Source organism: Triticum aestivum, chromosome 2B, assembly GCF_018294505.1.
Source record: "Triticum aestivum cultivar Chinese Spring chromosome 2B, IWGSC CS RefSeq v2.1, whole genome shotgun sequence".
NCBI lineage: Eukaryota > Viridiplantae > Streptophyta > Magnoliopsida > Poales > Poaceae > Triticum > Triticum aestivum.
This window is the reverse complement of record NC_057798.1, coordinates 665,050,447-665,067,665: the sequence shown is the minus strand read 5'-3', so window position 1 is coordinate 665,067,665 and position 17,219 is coordinate 665,050,447. Positions and strand designations below refer to the sequence as shown.

Sequence of the window (17,219 nt, the reverse complement as noted above, 5' to 3'; positions counted from 1 at the left end):
GGTTGGGAACCACTAGGAAAAATATAAATGACACTTCCTTCACAAAGTGTCATTCAGGGCAAAATAGGAAATGAATTATTGGGGAATTATTTTTGAACATGGCAATGAAAAGTTTAGCCATATTTGATCAAGATATGAACCAAACAATTTATGAGAATTATTTGGGAATTTTTGGAGTGAGGGAAATATAGGTTGCTTCACAACCTAGGGCAATTGGAGTTATTCCTTTAATAGAAAAGGAATATTCCCAATAAAAGAATATTGGGATTTGGGCTAGGATGGAAATGACAGGGTCTAGGGAAAGATTTGGGAATGACAAGCCACTCTAGAAGCAAAGAAGAGGGCATCTTCTTCAGTTTCCAGACCACAAAGCCACGGAAAAAGAAAACTCAGGCTAAAACTTCGGAAAAACAAAAGAAAAAGAAAGGGCCAAAAATCAGGCTGTCACAGGAGCGGCACGCGTAGATCCGACTAATCCGATCGAGATGGCCCTCCCAGCCTCTAGTATGATGGCCAAGTAGTGATACAAGGTATGGTCCTATGCTCTCTTTGCTTCGAATCTTAAGAGGCGAATAACTACTTCCAAGCTACCACTTTCACCAGCGGGTAGACCTTCCAGTTCGGGGGCCTGAGCTTTGTGGGACGTCAGCGGTCTGCCTGTTAGCGGCAACGGCATGACCCACCCATGGGCCCAAGCCCCTGCCCTCGATAGGAGAACCATAGGGCGAGGGCATGGGGGCAGCACGTCGAAGGGTTCCAAGATTCACATCCAACGCGCCACAAGGAACCCATGTGCCCACGGCCCAAGTCTTATTGTCGCACAGACGAATGTTGTTTGCTCCTCGAGCAAGCCTCCTTAGCGCACCAAAAGGAAAGAATGGTGGTGGACAAGATGGACCTTTTCCTCCCCCTGCAAGGGTCATGCCAGGCAATGACCTGACACCAGGGGAAGTGTTTTTATCCGAAAAACTAGGATGAGTTTCACCTACCACCCCTACCCCCCTTGTAGTAGCCATCGAGGAGCATTCCATCGAAGCACCAACAACTTTTGCATCATCGTGAGCGCTCCATCGCAGCTCCGACAGTGCATGCATCACTGCACCAATAGCCGCCGGCGAAGCTGCATCAAAGCACCGGTTCGCAACCACTGCATCACAGCTCCACCAGCGCTGACAACCGTTGCATTGCAGCACCGACAACTATCAGCGAGCGCTGCATTGGTTCCCCCCTGCAGTGTTTGTGACCGCTGCATTGTAGCTCCGGCAGCATCGACCAGCGCTGCATCGCACACACGGCAACGGGAGCGTCAACGAGCGCTACATCCTAGCACCGGTGCCGCTTGCAACTTCGTGAGTGTTGCGACCTCTCTATTTGCGGCGAGCGGCGGTACGATGATCGCCTATCAACAACAATGGCTGACCTCGCAGCTTGCGGCAACGTTTTTTGAAGCAAAATGCGTCAGGTATGGAATTCGGGCGGCAGGTAGGGCTGGACCAAAAGCTCAGAGCTCGCGAACTTAATGAGCGTTCGATAGTTCGGCTCGTTAAGCTTGTGGCTCGCTTTTTAATGAACAGAGTCAATCACCGATTTCAGCTCATTAAGCTTAATGAGCTTAACGAACGAGCTAATGAGTTTCACAAGTAGCTTGTTAAGCTCGTTAGTAACAACACAACACATATTTTTATCTTATGTGACAAAGTTTTCGTAGCACCTCAGTCTATCTATTTAATCTAATCTACATAGGAGACAACAAACTAATGTATTTCCTTTGGTAGTCACTATCTCCCTTCTTAAAAATCACATCTACTTAGTCATCATGTAGGCTGTAACACATCAGAATCTGTTAACGAGCACTCACGAATTTAACAAGCTTCAAACAAACCGAGCCAAGCAGGACTTTCTGCTCGTTAATCTTAACAAGCTTAACGAATCGAGTCTTAACAAGCACCAATAGCTCGTTCGTCCACTCCTAGCGGCAGGCGCACGTGTGATGTTTTTTCTTCTAACAAAGCCCGTGCGCTGCTGATGCAGGGCTGGTCACTTGCACAGCCTCCCTAATCCTGGGCCACTTTCAGGTAGCCCAGGTGGCGAGTGGAGTTGGCCCATCCACCTAAGGGGGAAACAGGCTGAGATCCCTCAGTCCTCTTCACCGAAATAGTCCCGTCCCGTTCTTCTGCTCCCTTGCAGAACCTTGCGGCGACGATTCTCCAAAGGGGGTTGGGCGTCGGCGCCGCAGACCTCGCCGTAGTGGTGGCCCCTCGCACCTGCTCCCAACCGGCGTGCCCCCGATGTGGCGGCTGCCCGGGCTGCTCTCCCAGGCCGCCGCGGCCGGGAGGGCGGCGGCGAGGACCAGCAGCAGCCACGTCAGCGGTTCCAAGGGCTTCTCCAGCGGAGGGGGCGGGTCCCCGCTGCCCCGAGGGTGGCTGCGGAGGCTGTGGATCGAGGAGCTGAAAAGGGAGAAGGAAGCTGCGAGGAGACTGGGGGGAGGCGTCTGCAAGGCCGAAGGTGTTGGCGAGGATCCGCTCGGCTATTTGGCCAACGCCGCGCGCGCGTTCGTGAATTCCGGGTCCGCCGCGGCGGGGATTGACAAGGTGAGGCCTGGGGGAGCGGCCCGCGGCGAGGTGGCCCCGTCTAAAGGCGGCCAGTATGACCCCAAGGACCTCCCATACCTAGAGGCAAGCGGATTCTGTATTCTCTAATTGCAGCTTGTTATGTGTAGTGCCATTCGGTATGACCCGATTATATCTTAGACTCTATACAACCAATCCATCACAGAATGCGCATGATGAAGTTTTTTCAGATAATGATGGAAGAGGAAACACCTCCTGTCAGGCGCATGATGAAGTTCTTTAGAGAATGGAAGAGAAAACTCTCTTTTTGTGACTGAACTCTGATTACGATTGGTAGCGAAGTCGTGTGGGAATTTGTAGGTTAGCTGAACAGGGCCGAGTAGTGGTATGTGAGTGAATATTTCTGTGGGTAATATAGCAGGATACTGGCCAATCGATTTAAAGTTTGTTCCCTGCCGCTTCCAGTTATGTTTGATGGTTTATGTTATATCCAATCTTATCTGTTTAAATGTGCTGAAATTTGGCTATTGGAATAACCGAGGTGGCCTTTATATGTGTTTTATAGGCCAAACTGGAGCCTCTCCTCTCAAGAGCCAACCTCCTTATAGCCAGAGATGTGGAATGGGCAAATATCATGTTTGCTTTCGAGCAGGTGATTTATATGAACATGCTTCTCCGGCTCTTTCCATAATGGAATTGCAGCTTATGTGAACTATTGATAATTTGGCTGAAGCTAGATGTTTTTTTTTTGCTTACTACTATTGTTTTGAAATGCAGGAGAGTAGATATATCATAATGGATCCACTCTTTTCCCAGTCTGTAAGTGTGTCTCCTTCCAGCTAGCTGGTTTGGTTGTTGTATTATTTCCATCATCTATGCTTCACCTCCGGGTCTTACACGTTGACTTGTTTCTTTTTCAATGCCAGCCTGTAGGATATATTCGAGAGAAAAGCAATGTCATCTTTAGGCAGGTACATCTATGTGGTTACTTGATCATAAATAATTTTGTACCTTATGCTAACACTTTAGGGTAATTTATTGAAATTTGTTCGGTTGACCAAAGTTTCCATTACCCTTCCTATGCTGAAGAACACCTGTTGGTAGCATGCCACTCATTGTTGTGATCTTTTGGTTGGACAGATGACGGAAGTCTTCCACTATATCATTTTTTTTATTGGATGCTTTTCTGGTTGTTTTCTCCTGGGCAAGGAGTTTTTTGTGATTGCTTCTCTTATTTTCGTTTTTGGAATGATTGATGTTACATATTTTCAGTTGGAGTTGACACTGATAGTTTATGTACGGTATGTGGTGTAAATCTTGAAATATTACCTATGGGACGTGAAATGGGGGTAAATGTAAGCTATAGGGACTGAGAAAATGGAGACATGGGAAAATCTGATGTGTTGGAGAGAGGTGTCAGTGGGAATGTTGAATGTCGTGGAAAATTGGTTGCTCTCCCATTTCTAAGCCTCCACTATGTAGTGTTATCATATTGAGTAGTTTTGGGGATGCTCTGGAAGGACTGTACTTGGTTTCAGCTTCATGGAAGAATTGGCGTTCAGCGAGAAAAACTTTAGTTATCATGAAGAATTGTATATGAAGGGGAGCCTTGGCGCAGTGGTAAAGCTGCTGCCTTGTGACCATGAGGTCACGGGTTCAAGTCCTGGAAACAGCCTCTTGCAGAAATGTAGGGAAAGGCTGCGTACAATAGACCCAAAGTGGTCGGATCCTTCCCCAGACCCTGCGCAAGCGGGAGCTACATGCACTGGGGCTGCCCTTTTTTATCATGAAGAATTGTATATGTGTAACATGTTTTATCCATTTAGTAATGGAGGTATGGGAATATATTTCTTATCTAGCTGGCAATATATTTCTGATAGGGTAGAAGTGTCATCTGATATGTAAGTTAATTTACTTTATTAATGTTTGTTATTTGTCGTGTTTACAGATTTAATATGGCCTATTTATTTACAACACTACAAAATTTCACTCCTTGCTGTCTTGATCAGTTATGATGCTAAAAGTTAATTATGTGCTTTTTTTAGTATTGCTAGTGTAGGAAATAATCTAATGCTATTGTCTCTTTTGTGTGTGCAAAAAAACACCTTATTGTATTTGGCGTCTGTTTGTTCATTCTTATCTGATGTTTATTTATTCATTTTTTTACTTGATGGCAACTATTACTACCTTAGTACCTTACAACATTTCCCTTTTTCTGGTATTTCAGTTACTTCGGTCGAGACGGCCATTTACTGCACAATTTACTGATGCTATGGGTAATGAGATATTCACGGTAAGAATTCGCCATTGTTTTTTCTTTTTCTTTTGGGGAGGAACGATTGTTGTTTTTCGTTGTAAATACATAGTTGGAATTTCTGCAAAGATATTAATGCTATGGATACAGGTCCGCCGGCCATTTTGGTTCATCAACAGCTCTATTTATGCAGAAGTGGATGGCAAGGTACACAAATATTCTTGACTTGATTGCTATAACTCACTCAGATGGGAGTTTTGTCCTCGTATGAATGCACAGGAATACTGCTGATGAAGTTTCATTATTTTCCTTTGATCAGGAGGTAGGTGTAGTCCACAGGCGCTGGCATCTTTGGCGTAGAATTTATGATCTGTACTTAGGGTAACATGGTCTTCTGATCTCCCAATTCCCTTATTTCTTTAACCCAGTCTAGGTTCTTTATGTAGCTGTCATTCTTGCTATAACGTCTGACAGGTTGATTTTCAACTTGTTTGTCCTTCAGGAACAAGCAATTTGCTGTGGTTGAGAATCCTGGATTTTGGAACTGGACCTTTACCCTTATTGATGAAGATGAAAATGTGTTGGCCCAGATTGACCGTAATTGGAGGGGAATTGGTTTTGAGGTAATGTCCGTTTGAGTAGGCGTGTATTTTCATGCATTTGAAGGAAATTCATTAAGGAATGTGTTTCATAGATGTCTAGCAAAACATAATGAGTAACATAAGCTAACGATCAACACTCTGATCACTAAGAAATATGATGTGATACTATTGCTTGACATTGCTTCTGCACAAGGAAATTATCATACATCATTGGACACATAATTATAGCATGGTTGCACATCACATATCTTTTCTGAGTGCATTTTGTGTTGCATTATCTTAGCCTTTAGAAAATATACGTGGTTAATCGAGGAGTAATGACCGATCAATATACCTTTGGTTGTATCTCATTGCAGCTCTTTACGGATGCTGGCCAGTATGCAATTCGGTTTGGTGATGATGGACAAAGCAGTAGACTTGGTCTCGGTTCAGATGTAAGTGTTCTCACTTGACAGACATTAAGAGCATATCTGCCTTGATGTAGCTGGCCCCCCTGCCGGATGTGAAACTTAGGATCATATGGCGCGTCAGTTTCTGTACTTGCACGATGTTGCTCTTTACACTTGATATTTTAAGAATCTCCCTTTAAACTTGTCTCAAACTCACATCTCACTGATGCTTCCAGATCGAAGAACTAAACGTTGTTCGCCCGCTGAGTTTACCTGAAAGGGCTGTAGCTCTTGCTCTGGCAGTGTCCCTGGACTCAGATTACTTCTCTAGGAGAGGGGGCTGGTATGCATGCATACCTTACTTTCAGTTTTCCACATTGACTTGTCTGGATAGATTCACTGAACTATTATTACCATGCAACCTGGGTTTATCACCTACTGGTGCCCCTGATACTAACCCCGAAGTGCTTGTTTCTTTCAGGGGACTGCCTTTTCTCATCGCCACAGAGTAGACCGCGCATACGAATGCCATCCTCTCAGTTCACAGCGGAACTTAAATTGCCAGTTCTTTCGCCATTGATGTCTGAAGAAGCTGGTGTCATTCACTGTCGCCATACCATTGAGATCATTACACAAGTGTGCCGTGTTTTTTTTGTTACCGTGACCGTACTTGGTTGGGCTTTTCGTATGAATTTTAGTGCACTCTGAGAGGTTTGACAGCTCGCATCCAATTCCCTGCTGCCTTTACACGAACTGCCAGTGTGACTGCTCTTAGTAGGCCTCCTTTGGTTCATAGGATAGGATTATCATAGGAATAGGAAAGTTGTAGGAAATGAGGTGACATATATCTCAAATCCTATGAGTAGGAATAGGAAAAGAGATGTCCATAGGAATTTTTTCATCGAGTCTAGGCTAATGTTTATTTTCCTTTGAAATGTGGAAGGTAGGAACCAATCCTATGTAGAAATAGGAATCCATTTCTATGAACCAAAGGGTTCTAAAGGAAAAAAATCCTATAAAAATCCTACCATATAGAATTCCTAAGAAATTCCTTCAAACCAAAAGGAGGCCTTAGCAGGAAACTGAACTCGTCCATCTGCTGGTTACAGCGTCTCTTTTTTCATCCCTTTGTTTATTTAGTGGGTGGAAAGGGAAGTGCTAGTGTGATAACGACTTGAAAGTTGCCATTCTTTGCTTTACTGCTGAACCTTTGTGTTTACAGTATGCTGGTGGGGGTGGGGGGTAAGGGAATCTACAGCGCCGGCCTGCAAACGTCCACGGACTGATGCGGACGATTTTAGTCATTCAACATGGTGCTGCAAACATCCACGGATGTGTCCGAGTGCGAGAGTCCGAACCTGCGGCACGTAGACTACCCACAGTGGGAGTAACATAGGTGGTAAGAGCAACTCCAATGGGCTGACCCAAACGAACGGCAATTTCGTCCGCTTTTTGTCCGTTTGGGTCGGCCGCCTGCCCGGCGTCCGCCTTGTTTTAGATATAGGCCGGCGTCGGTAGCGCGTCCAACGCGCCGACCCATATGTGCCGGCCTGGCCGGCTGGGCCCCCCTATTTTTTGCATGAATTTGCATAGTTTGAATCAAATAACATAGTTTTGGACCGAATAAAATAGCATAGTTATTACAAGCTGAATGAAAATAAAAATGTCTCACATTGTTTTGCAAGCGAATAAAAGAAGATACATCTATTGGTTGGCAACATGAGCCCATATATGCTCAACCAAATCATTTTGCAGTTGCACGTGAGTTTCCCAATCACACATGTCTTGATGAAATTGGGTGAACTGTTCAAACGTTGCCGCTACTCCATGCTCAGGCACAACATTCTCACCCTGAAACTGAAACCCTTGATCATACAGATGTTCTGGGCGCTCATCTTCTACGATCATATTATGTATGATCACACAAGCAGTCATCACCTCCCACAGTTTTTGCGTGCTTCAGGTATTAGCAGGATACCGAATGATGACCCATCGAGATTGCAAAACATCAAAGGCACACTCGACATCCTTCCTAGCACTCTCTTTCTCTTGGGCAAATCTTTTCCTCTTCTCTCCGACATGGTTGGGTATTGTCTTGACAATAGTGGTCCACTGAGGATAGATACCATCACCCATATAGTATCCTTTGTCGTAGTTGTGGCCGTTGACAGTAAAGTTCACCGGTGGGATGTTGCCTTCGGCAAGCCTAGCAAACACCGGCGAGCGTTGAAGCACGCTGATATCATTGTGCAATCCGGCCATGCCAAAGAAAGAGTGCCAGATCTAGATATCTTGAGATGCCACGGCCTCTAGTATGACAGTGCAAGCCCTGACATGGCCCTTATACTGCCCTTGCCAAGCAGAAGGGCAGTTCTTCCACTCCCAATGCATGCATTCTATGCTACCAAGCATCTCTGGGAAGCCCCTGCTGGAATTCATCGCCAACAAACGGGTTGTATCTTCAGCAGTCGACTCTCTCAAGTACTCAGGGCCAAACACAGCAATAACGGCCTTGCAGAACTTATATAGGGACTCTAGGCAAGTAGACTCGCTCATACGGACGTACTCGTCAATGAGATCACCGGGCACTCCGTATGCAAGCATTCGGATGGCGGCAGTGCATTTCTGATAAGAGGAAAAACCAATCTTGCCAACGGCATCCTCTTTGCACTTGAAATAATCATCATAGCCGACCACCCCCTTTCTAATACGGTTGAAAAGATGCCTACTCATACGGAAATGGCGGCGGATTTTTTGATGTTTGAACAACGGGTTTGTTGTATCAAAGTAGTCCTTCCAAAGAATGAAATGCCCGCTCTCTCGGTTGCGATTCAACGCCGGAAGGTGGCCCGGAATGGAGCCACGGAACAACGGCCGCTGGTTGTTGAGGTGGCGATGGACCAACATGGCAGCCAATATCTCCTCCTCGTCATCAGACGACGAATCGTCGGAGTCGCAAAGAAAATTGTGAAAAAAGAACTCGTCGGTGGAGTCCATTTTGTACCTTGGCAAACTGCCGAACAGCTTGCGGGTGTCGATGAAGGAGATGGCCGGCGAAGGGAGCCGCGGCGGCATTGACCAGTTAGCTGCCCTGCCAGCGTCCAACGAGTGGGCCAGTGAGGATCTGGCCGGGCGGCGAGGCGACTTCTTGGTCGGGGGCGGCTGTGTAGTAGAGGGCGCGGGGGTGGGAAGCAGTCGGCTCCCCGGCGACAAGACAGCGGTGGAGGGCGACGTGGGAGTGGGCAGTGTTGCTACGCTGATGTGGAGGCGCCGGCAGCTGGCAGAGTCACCGGCAAAAATGGGTGTCGGTGTCGGCGACGAAGGAGGCGGGCGAGGGTTGTTGTTGGATGGGGGAGGCCAATGTGCCACCGACCAACGGACTTGGGGGAGGAGATGAAGGAAATATGCCCTAGAGGCAATAATAAAATTATTATTTATTTCCTTATTTCATGATAAATGTTTATTATTCATGCTAGAATTGTATTAACCGGAAACTTAGTACATGTGTGAATACATAGGCAAAACAAAGTGTCCCTGGTATGCCTCTACTTGACTAGCTCGTTAATCAAAGATGGTTATGTTTCCTAACCATAGACATGTGTTGTCATTTGATGAACGGGATCACATCACTAAGAGAATGATGTGATGGACATGACCCATCCGTTAGCTTAGCATTATGATCGTTACAGTTTCATTGCTACTACTTTCTTCATGACTTATACACGTTCCTTAGACTATGAGATTATGCATTTCCCGAATATCGGAGGAACACTTTGTGTGCTACCAAACGTCACAACATAAATGGGTGATTATAAAGGTGCTCTACATGTGTCTCCAAAGGTGTTTGTTGGGTTGGCATAGATTGAGATTAGGATTTGTCACTCTGTGTTTCGAAGAGGTATCTCTGGGCCCTCTCGGTAATACTCATCACTATAAGCCTTGCAAGCAATGTGACTAATGAGTTAGTTACAGGATGAAGTATTACAGAACGAGTAAAGAGATTTGCCGATAACAAGATTGAACTAGGTATTATGTGTTGGGGAACGTAGTAATTTCAAAAAATTTCCTACGTACACGCAAGATCATGGTGATGGCATAGCAACGAGAGGGAGAGTGTTGTCCACGTACCCTCGTAGACCCTAAGCGGAAGCGTTATGACAACGCGGTTGATGTAGTCGTACATCTTCACGATCCGACCGATCCAAGTACCGAACGTACGGCACCTTCGAGTTCAGCACACGTTCAGCTCGATGACGATCCCCGGACTCCGATCCAGCAAAGTGTCGGGGATGAGTTCCGTCAGCACGACGGCGTGGTGACGATGATGATGCTCTACCGGCACAGGGCTTCGCCTAAACTCCGCGATGATATGACCGAGGTGGAATATGGTGGAGGGGGGCACCGCACATGGGTAAGGAACGATCCGTAGATCAACTTGTGTGTTCTAGGGTGCCCCCTGCCCCTATATATAAAGGAGCAAGGGGGGAGGCCGGCCGGCCCTTGTGGGCGCGCCAAGGAGGAGTCCTCCTCCTCCTAGTAGGAGTAGGACTCCCCCTTTCCTACTCCTACTAGGAGGGGGAAGGAAGGGGGAGAGGGGGAAGGAAAGAGGGGGGGCGCCGCCCCCCCTCGTAGTCCAATTCGGACCAGAGGGAGAGGGGGCGCGCGGCCCACCCTGGCCGCCCCTCTCTCTTTCCACCAAGGCCCATGTGGCCCATTATCTCTCCCCGGGGGGTTCCGGTAACCCTCCGGCACTTCGGTTTTCTCCGAAAACGTCCGGAACACTTCCGGTGTCCGAATATAGTCGTCCAATATATCAATCTTTATGTCTCGACCATTTCGAGACTCCTCGTCATGTCCGTGATCACATCCGAGACTCCGAACAAACTTCGGTACATCAAAACTTATAAACTCATAATAAAACTGTCATCGTAACGTTAAGCGTGCGGACCCTACGGGTTTGAGAACTATGTAGACATGACCTAGGACTATTCTCGGTCAATAACCAATAGCGGAACCTGGATGCTCATATTGGTTCCTACATATTCTACGAAGATCTTTATCGGTCAAACCGCATAACAACATACGTTGTTCCCTTTGTCATCGGTATGTTACTTGCCTGAGATTTGATCGTTGGTATCCAATACCTAGTTCAATCTCGTTACCGGCAAGTCTCTTTACTCGTTATGTAATGCATCATCCCGTAACCAACTCATTGGTCACATTGCTTGCAAGGCTTATAGTGATGTGCATTACCGAGAGGGCCCAGAGATACCTCTCCGACAATCGGAGTGACAAAACCTAATCTCGAAATACGCCAACTCAACATGTACCTTCGGAGACACCTGTAGTACTCCTTTATAATCACCCAGTTACGTTGTGACGTTTGGTAGTACCCAAAGTGTTCCTCTGGTAAACGAGAGTTGCATAATCTCATAGTTACAGGAACATGTATAAGTCATGAAGAAAGCAATAGCAATATACTAAACGATCAAGTGCTAGGCTAACGGAATGGGTCATGTCAATCACATCATTCTCCTAATGATGTGATCCCGTTAATCAAATGACAACACATGTCTATGGTTAGGAAACATAACCATCTTTGATTAATGAGCTAGTCAAGTAGAGGCATACTATTGACTATATGTTTGTCTATGTATTCACACATGTATCATGTTTCCGGTTAATACAATTCTAGCATGAATAATAAACATTTATCATGATATGAGGAAATAAATAATAACTTTATTATTGCCTCTAGGGCATATTTCCTTCAGTCTCCCACTTGCACTAGAGTCAATAATCTACATTACATAGTAATGATTCTAACACCCATGGAGTCTTGGTGCTGATCATGTTTTGCTCGTGAGAGAGGCTTAGTCAATGGGTCTGCAACATTCAGATCCGTATGTATCTTGCAAATTTCTATGTCTCCCACTTGGACTTGATCCCGGATGGAATTGAAGCGTCTCTTGATGTGCTTGGTCCTCTTGTGAAATCTGGATTCCTTTGCCAAAGCAATTGCACCAGTATTGTCACAGAAGATCTTCATTGGTCCCGATGCACTAGGTATGACACCTAGATCGGAAATGAACTCCTTCATCCAGACTCCTTCATTTGCTGCTTCCGAAGCAGCTATGTACTCTGCTTCACATGTAGATCCCGCCACGACGCTTTGTTTAGAACTGCACCAACTTACAGCTCCACCGTTTAATAAAAACACGTATCCGGTTTGCGATTTAGAATCGTCCAGATCAGTGTCAAAGCTTGCATCGACGTAACCATTTACGACTAGCTCTTTGTCACCTCCATATACGAGAAACATATCCTTAGTCCTTTTCAGGTATTTCAGGATGTTATTAACCGCTGTCCAGTGATCCACTCCTGGATTACTTTGGTACCTCCCTGCCAAACTTATTGCTAAGCATACGTCAAGTCTGGTACACAACATTGCATACATAATAGAGCCTATGGCTGAAGCATAGGGAATATCTTTCATTTTCTCTCTATCTTCTGCTGTGGTCGGGCATTGAGTTTGACTCAACTTCACACCTTGAAGCACGGGCAAGAACCCTTTCTTTGCCTGATCCATTTTGAACTTTTTCAAAATTTTATCAAGGTATGTGCTTTGTGAAAGTCCTATTAAGCGTCTTGATCTATATCTATAGATCTTGATGCCCAATATGTAAGCAGCTTCACCTAGATCTTTCATTGAAAAACTTTTATTCAAGTATCCCTTTATGCTATCCAAAAATTCTATATCATTTCCAATTAATAATATGTCATCTACATATAATATCAGAAATGCTACAGAGCTCCCACTCACTTTCTTGTAAATACAGGCTTCTCCAAAAGTCTGTATAAAACCATATGCTTTGATCACACTATCAAAGCGTTTATTCCAACTCCGAGATGCTTGCACCAGTCCATAAATGGATCGCTGGAGCTTGCACACTTTGTTAGCACCTTTTGGATCAACAAAACCTTCTGGCTGCATCATATACAACTCTTCTTCCAGAAATCCATTCAAGAATGCAGTTTTGACATCCATTTGCCAGATTTCATAATCATGAAATGCAGCAATAGCTAACATGATTCGGACAGACTTAAGCATCGCTACTGGTGAGAAAGTCTCATCGTAGTCAGCCCCTTGAACTTGTCGAAAACCTTTTGCAACAAGTCGAGCTTTATAGACAGTTACATTACCATCAGCGTCAGTCTTCTTCTTAAAGATCCATTTATTCTCAATGGCTTGCCGATCATCGGGCAAGTCAACCAAAGTCCATACTTTGTTTTCATACATGGATCCCATCTCAGATTTCATGGCCTCTAGCCATTTTGTGGAATCTGGGCTCATCATCGCTTCCTCATAGTTCGTAGGTTCATCATGGTCAAGTAACATGACTTCCAGAATAGGATTACTGTACCACTCTGGTGCGGATCTTACTCTGGTAGACCTACGAGGTTCAGTAGAAACTTGATCTGAAGTTTCATGATCAATATCATTAGCTTCCTCACTAATTTGTGTAGTTGTCACAGGAACCGGTTCTTGTGATGAACTACTTTCCAACAAGGGAGTAGATACAGTTATCTCATCAAGTTCTACTTTCCTCCCACTCACTTCTTTCGAGAGAAACTCCTTCTCTAGAAAGGATCTGATTTTAGCAACAAAAATCTTGCCCTCAGATTTGTGATAGAAGGTGTACCCAATGGTCTCTTTTGGGTATCCTATGAAGACACATTTCTCCGATTTAGGTTCGAGCTTATCTGGTTGAAGTTTCTTCAGATAAGCATCGCAGCCCCAAACTTTAAGAAACGACAACTTTGGTTTCTTGCCAAACCACAGTTCATAAGGCGTCGTCTCAACGGATTTTGATGGTGCCCTATTTAACGTGAATGCGGCCGTCTCTAAAGCATAACCCCAAAACGATAGCGGTAAATTAGTAAGAGACATCATAGATCGCACCATATCTAGTAAAGTACGATTACGACGTTCGGACACACCATTTCGTTGTGGTGTTCCGGGTGGCGTGAGTTGCAAAACTATTCCACATTGTTTCAAATGTAAACCAAACTCGTAACTCAAATATTCTCCTCCCCGATCAGATCGTAGAAACTTTATTTTCTTGTTACGATGATTTTCCACTTCACTCTGAAATTCTTTGAACTTTTCAAATGTTTCAGACTTGTGTTTCATCAAGTAGATATACCCATATCTGCTCAAGTCATCTGTGAAGGTGAGAAAATAACGATACCCGCCGCGAGCCTCAACATTCATTGGACCACAAACATCAGTATGTATGATTTCCAACAAATCAGTTGCTCGCTCCATAGTTCCGGAGAACGGCGTTTTAGTCATCTTGCCCATAAGGCACGGTTCGCAAGTACCTAGTGATTCATAATCAAGTGATTCCAAAAGCCCATCAGTATGGAGTTTCTTCATGCGCTTTACACCGATATGACCTAAACGGCAGTGCCATAAATAAGTTGCACTATCATTGTCAACTCTTCATCTTTTGGTTTCAACACTATGAATATGTGTATCACTACTATCGAGATTCAGTAAAAATAGACCACTCTTCAATGGTGCATGACCATAAAAGATATTACTCATATAAATAGAACAACCATTATTCTTTGATTTAAATGAATAACCGTCTCGCATCAAACAAGATCCAGATATAATGTTCATGCTTAACGCTGGCACCAAATAACAATTATTTAGGTCTAAAACTAATCCCGATGGTAGATGTAGAGGTAGCGTGCCGACCGCGATCACATCGACTTTGAAACCATTTCCCACGCGCATCGTCACCTCGTCCTTAGCCAATCTTCACTTAATCCGTAGTCCCTGTTTCGAGTTGCAAATATTAGCAACAGAACTAGTATCAAATACCCAGGTACTACTGCGAGCATTAGTAAGGTACACATCAATAACATGTATATCATATATACCTTTGTTCACTTTGCCATCCTTCTTATCCGCCAAATACTTGGGGCAGTTCCGCTTCCAGTGTCCAGTCTGCTTGCAGTAGAAGCACTCAGTTTTAGGCTTTGGTCCAGACTTGGGTTTCTTCTCTTGAGCAGCAACTTGTTTGCTGTTCTTCTTGAAGTTCCCCTTCTTCTTCCTTTTGCCCTTTTTCTTGAAACTGGTGGTCTTGTTAACCATCAACACCTGATGCTCCTTCTTGATTTCTACCTCCGCGGCTTTTAGCATTGCGAAGAGCTCGGGAATAGTCTTGTCCATCCCTTGCATATTATAGTTCATCACGAAGCTCTTGTAGCTTGGCGGCAGTGATTGGAGAATTCTGTCAATGACACTATCATCAGGAAGATTAACTCCCAGTTGAATCAAGTGATTATTATACCCAGACATTTTGAGTATGTGTTCACTGACAGAACTATTCTCCTCCATCTTGCAGCTATAGAACTTATTGGATACTTCATATCTCTCAATCCGGGCATTTGCTTGAAATATTAACTTCAACTCCTGGAACATCTCATATGCCCCATGACGTTCAAAACGTCGTTGAAGACCCGGTTCTAAGCCGTAAAGCATGGCACACTGAACTATCGAGTAGTCATCAGCTTTGCTCTGCTAGACGTTCTTAACGTCGTCAGTTGCATCAGCAGCAGGCCTGGCACCCAGCGGTGCTTCCAGGATGTAATTCTTCTGTGCAGCAATGAGGATAATCCTCAGGTTATGGACCCAGTCCGTGTAATTGCTACCATCATCTTTCAACTTTGCTTTCTCAAGGAACGCATTAAAATTCAATGGAACAACAGCACGAGCCATCTATCTACAACAAACATAGACAAGCAAAATACTATCAGGTACTAAGTTCATGATAAATTTAAGTTCAATTAATCATATTACTTAAGAACTCCCACTTAGACAGACATCTCTCTAGTCATCTAAGTGATCACGTGATCCAAATCAACTAAACCATGTCCGATCATCACGTGAGATGGAGTAGTTTCAATGGTGAACATCATTATGTTGATCATATCTACTATATGATTCACGCTCGACCTTTCAGTCTCCGTGTTCTGAGGCCATATCTGTATATGCTAGGCTCGTCAAGTTTAACCTGAGTATTCCGCGTGTGCAACTATTTTGCACCCGTTGTATTTGAACGTAGAGCCTATCACACCCGATCATCACGTGGTGTCTCAGCACGAAAAACTTTCGCAATGGTGCATACTCAGGGAGAACACTTCTTGATAATTAGTGAGAGATCATCTTAAAATGCTACCGTCAATCAAAGCAAGATAAGATGCATAAAGGATAAACATCACATGCAATCAATATAAGTGATATGATATGGCCATCATCATCTTGTGCTTGTGATCTCCATCATCGAAGCACCATCGTGATCACCATCGTCACCGGCGCGACACCTTGATCTCCATCGTAGCATCATTGTCGTTACCCATCTATTGCTTCTACGACTATCGCTACCGCTTAGTGACAAAGTAAAGAAATTACAGGGTGTTTGCATTTCATACAATAAAGCGACAACCATATGGCTCTTGCCAGTTGCCGATAACTTCGGTTACAAAACATGATCATCTCATACAATAAAATATAGCATCACGTCTTGACCATATCACATCACAACATGCCCTGCAAAAACAAATTAGACGTCCTCTACTTTGTTGTTGCAAATTTTACGTGGCTGCTACGGGCTTAGCAAGAACCATTCTTACCTACGCATCAAAACCACAACGATAGTTCGTCAAGTTAGTGATGTTTTAACCTTCGCAAGGACCGGGCATAGCCACACTCAATTCAGCTAAAGTGAGAGAGACAGACACCCGCCAGCCACCTTTAAGCACAAGTGCTCGTAACGGTGAAACCAGTCTCGCGTAAGCGTACGCGTAATGTCGGTCCGGGCCGCTTCATCTCACAATACCGCCGAACCAAAGTATGACATGCTGGTAAGCAGTATGACTTGTATCGCCCACAACTCACTTGTGTTCTACTCGTGCATATAACATCAATGCATAAAACCTAGGCTCAGATGCCACTATTGGGGAACGTAGTAATTTCAAAAAATTTCCTACGTACACGCAAGATCATGGTGATGGCATAGCAACGAGAGGGGAGAGTGTTGTCCACGTACCCTCATAGACCGTAAGTGGAAGCGTTATGACAACGTGGTTGATGTAGTCGTACGTCTTCACGATCCGACCGATCCAAGTACCGAACGTATGGCACCTCCGAGTTCAGCACACGTTCAGCTCGATGACGATCCCCGGACTCCGATCCAGCAAAGTGTCGGGGATGAGTTCCGTCAGCACGATGGCGTGGTGACGATGATGATGCTCTACCGGCGCAGGGCTTCGCCTAAACTCCGCGACGATATGACCGAGGTGGAATATGGTGGAGGGGGGCACCGCACAC

At 44.9% G+C, this 17,219-nt stretch overlaps 1 protein-coding gene across 1 annotated transcript; it reads left to right on the top strand.

Moving 5' to 3' along the window:
* Positions 1–2,132: 2,132 nt before the first annotated feature.
* Positions 2,133–6,534, top strand: LOC123046587 (altered inheritance rate of mitochondria protein 25). Its single transcript, XM_044469984.1, has 11 exons — positions 2,133–2,675; positions 3,136–3,222; positions 3,348–3,389; positions 3,497–3,541; positions 4,798–4,863; positions 4,975–5,031; positions 5,144–5,205; positions 5,327–5,447; positions 5,783–5,860; positions 6,052–6,158; positions 6,297–6,534. The coding sequence occupies exons 1-11, from the start codon at positions 2,289–2,291 to the stop codon at positions 6,325–6,327; spliced, it is 1,083 nt and encodes a 360-aa protein (XP_044325919.1). The 5' UTR covers positions 2,133–2,288; the 3' UTR covers positions 6,328–6,534.
* Positions 6,535–17,219: the final 10,685 nt, after the last annotated feature.

Coding starts and splice junctions, on each gene's coding strand:
- LOC123046587 (XM_044469984.1), top strand. CDS start 2,289: ATGTGGCGGCTGCCCGGGCTGCTCTCCCAGGCCGCCGCGGCCGGGAGG. Junction 4,864..4,974: donor TGGGTAATGAGATATTCACG/GTAAGAATTCGC, acceptor CTATGGATACAG/GTCCGCCGGCCATTTTGGTT. Junction 5,448..5,782: donor GGAGGGGAATTGGTTTTGAG/GTAATGTCCGTT, acceptor ATCTCATTGCAG/CTCTTTACGGATGCTGGCCA.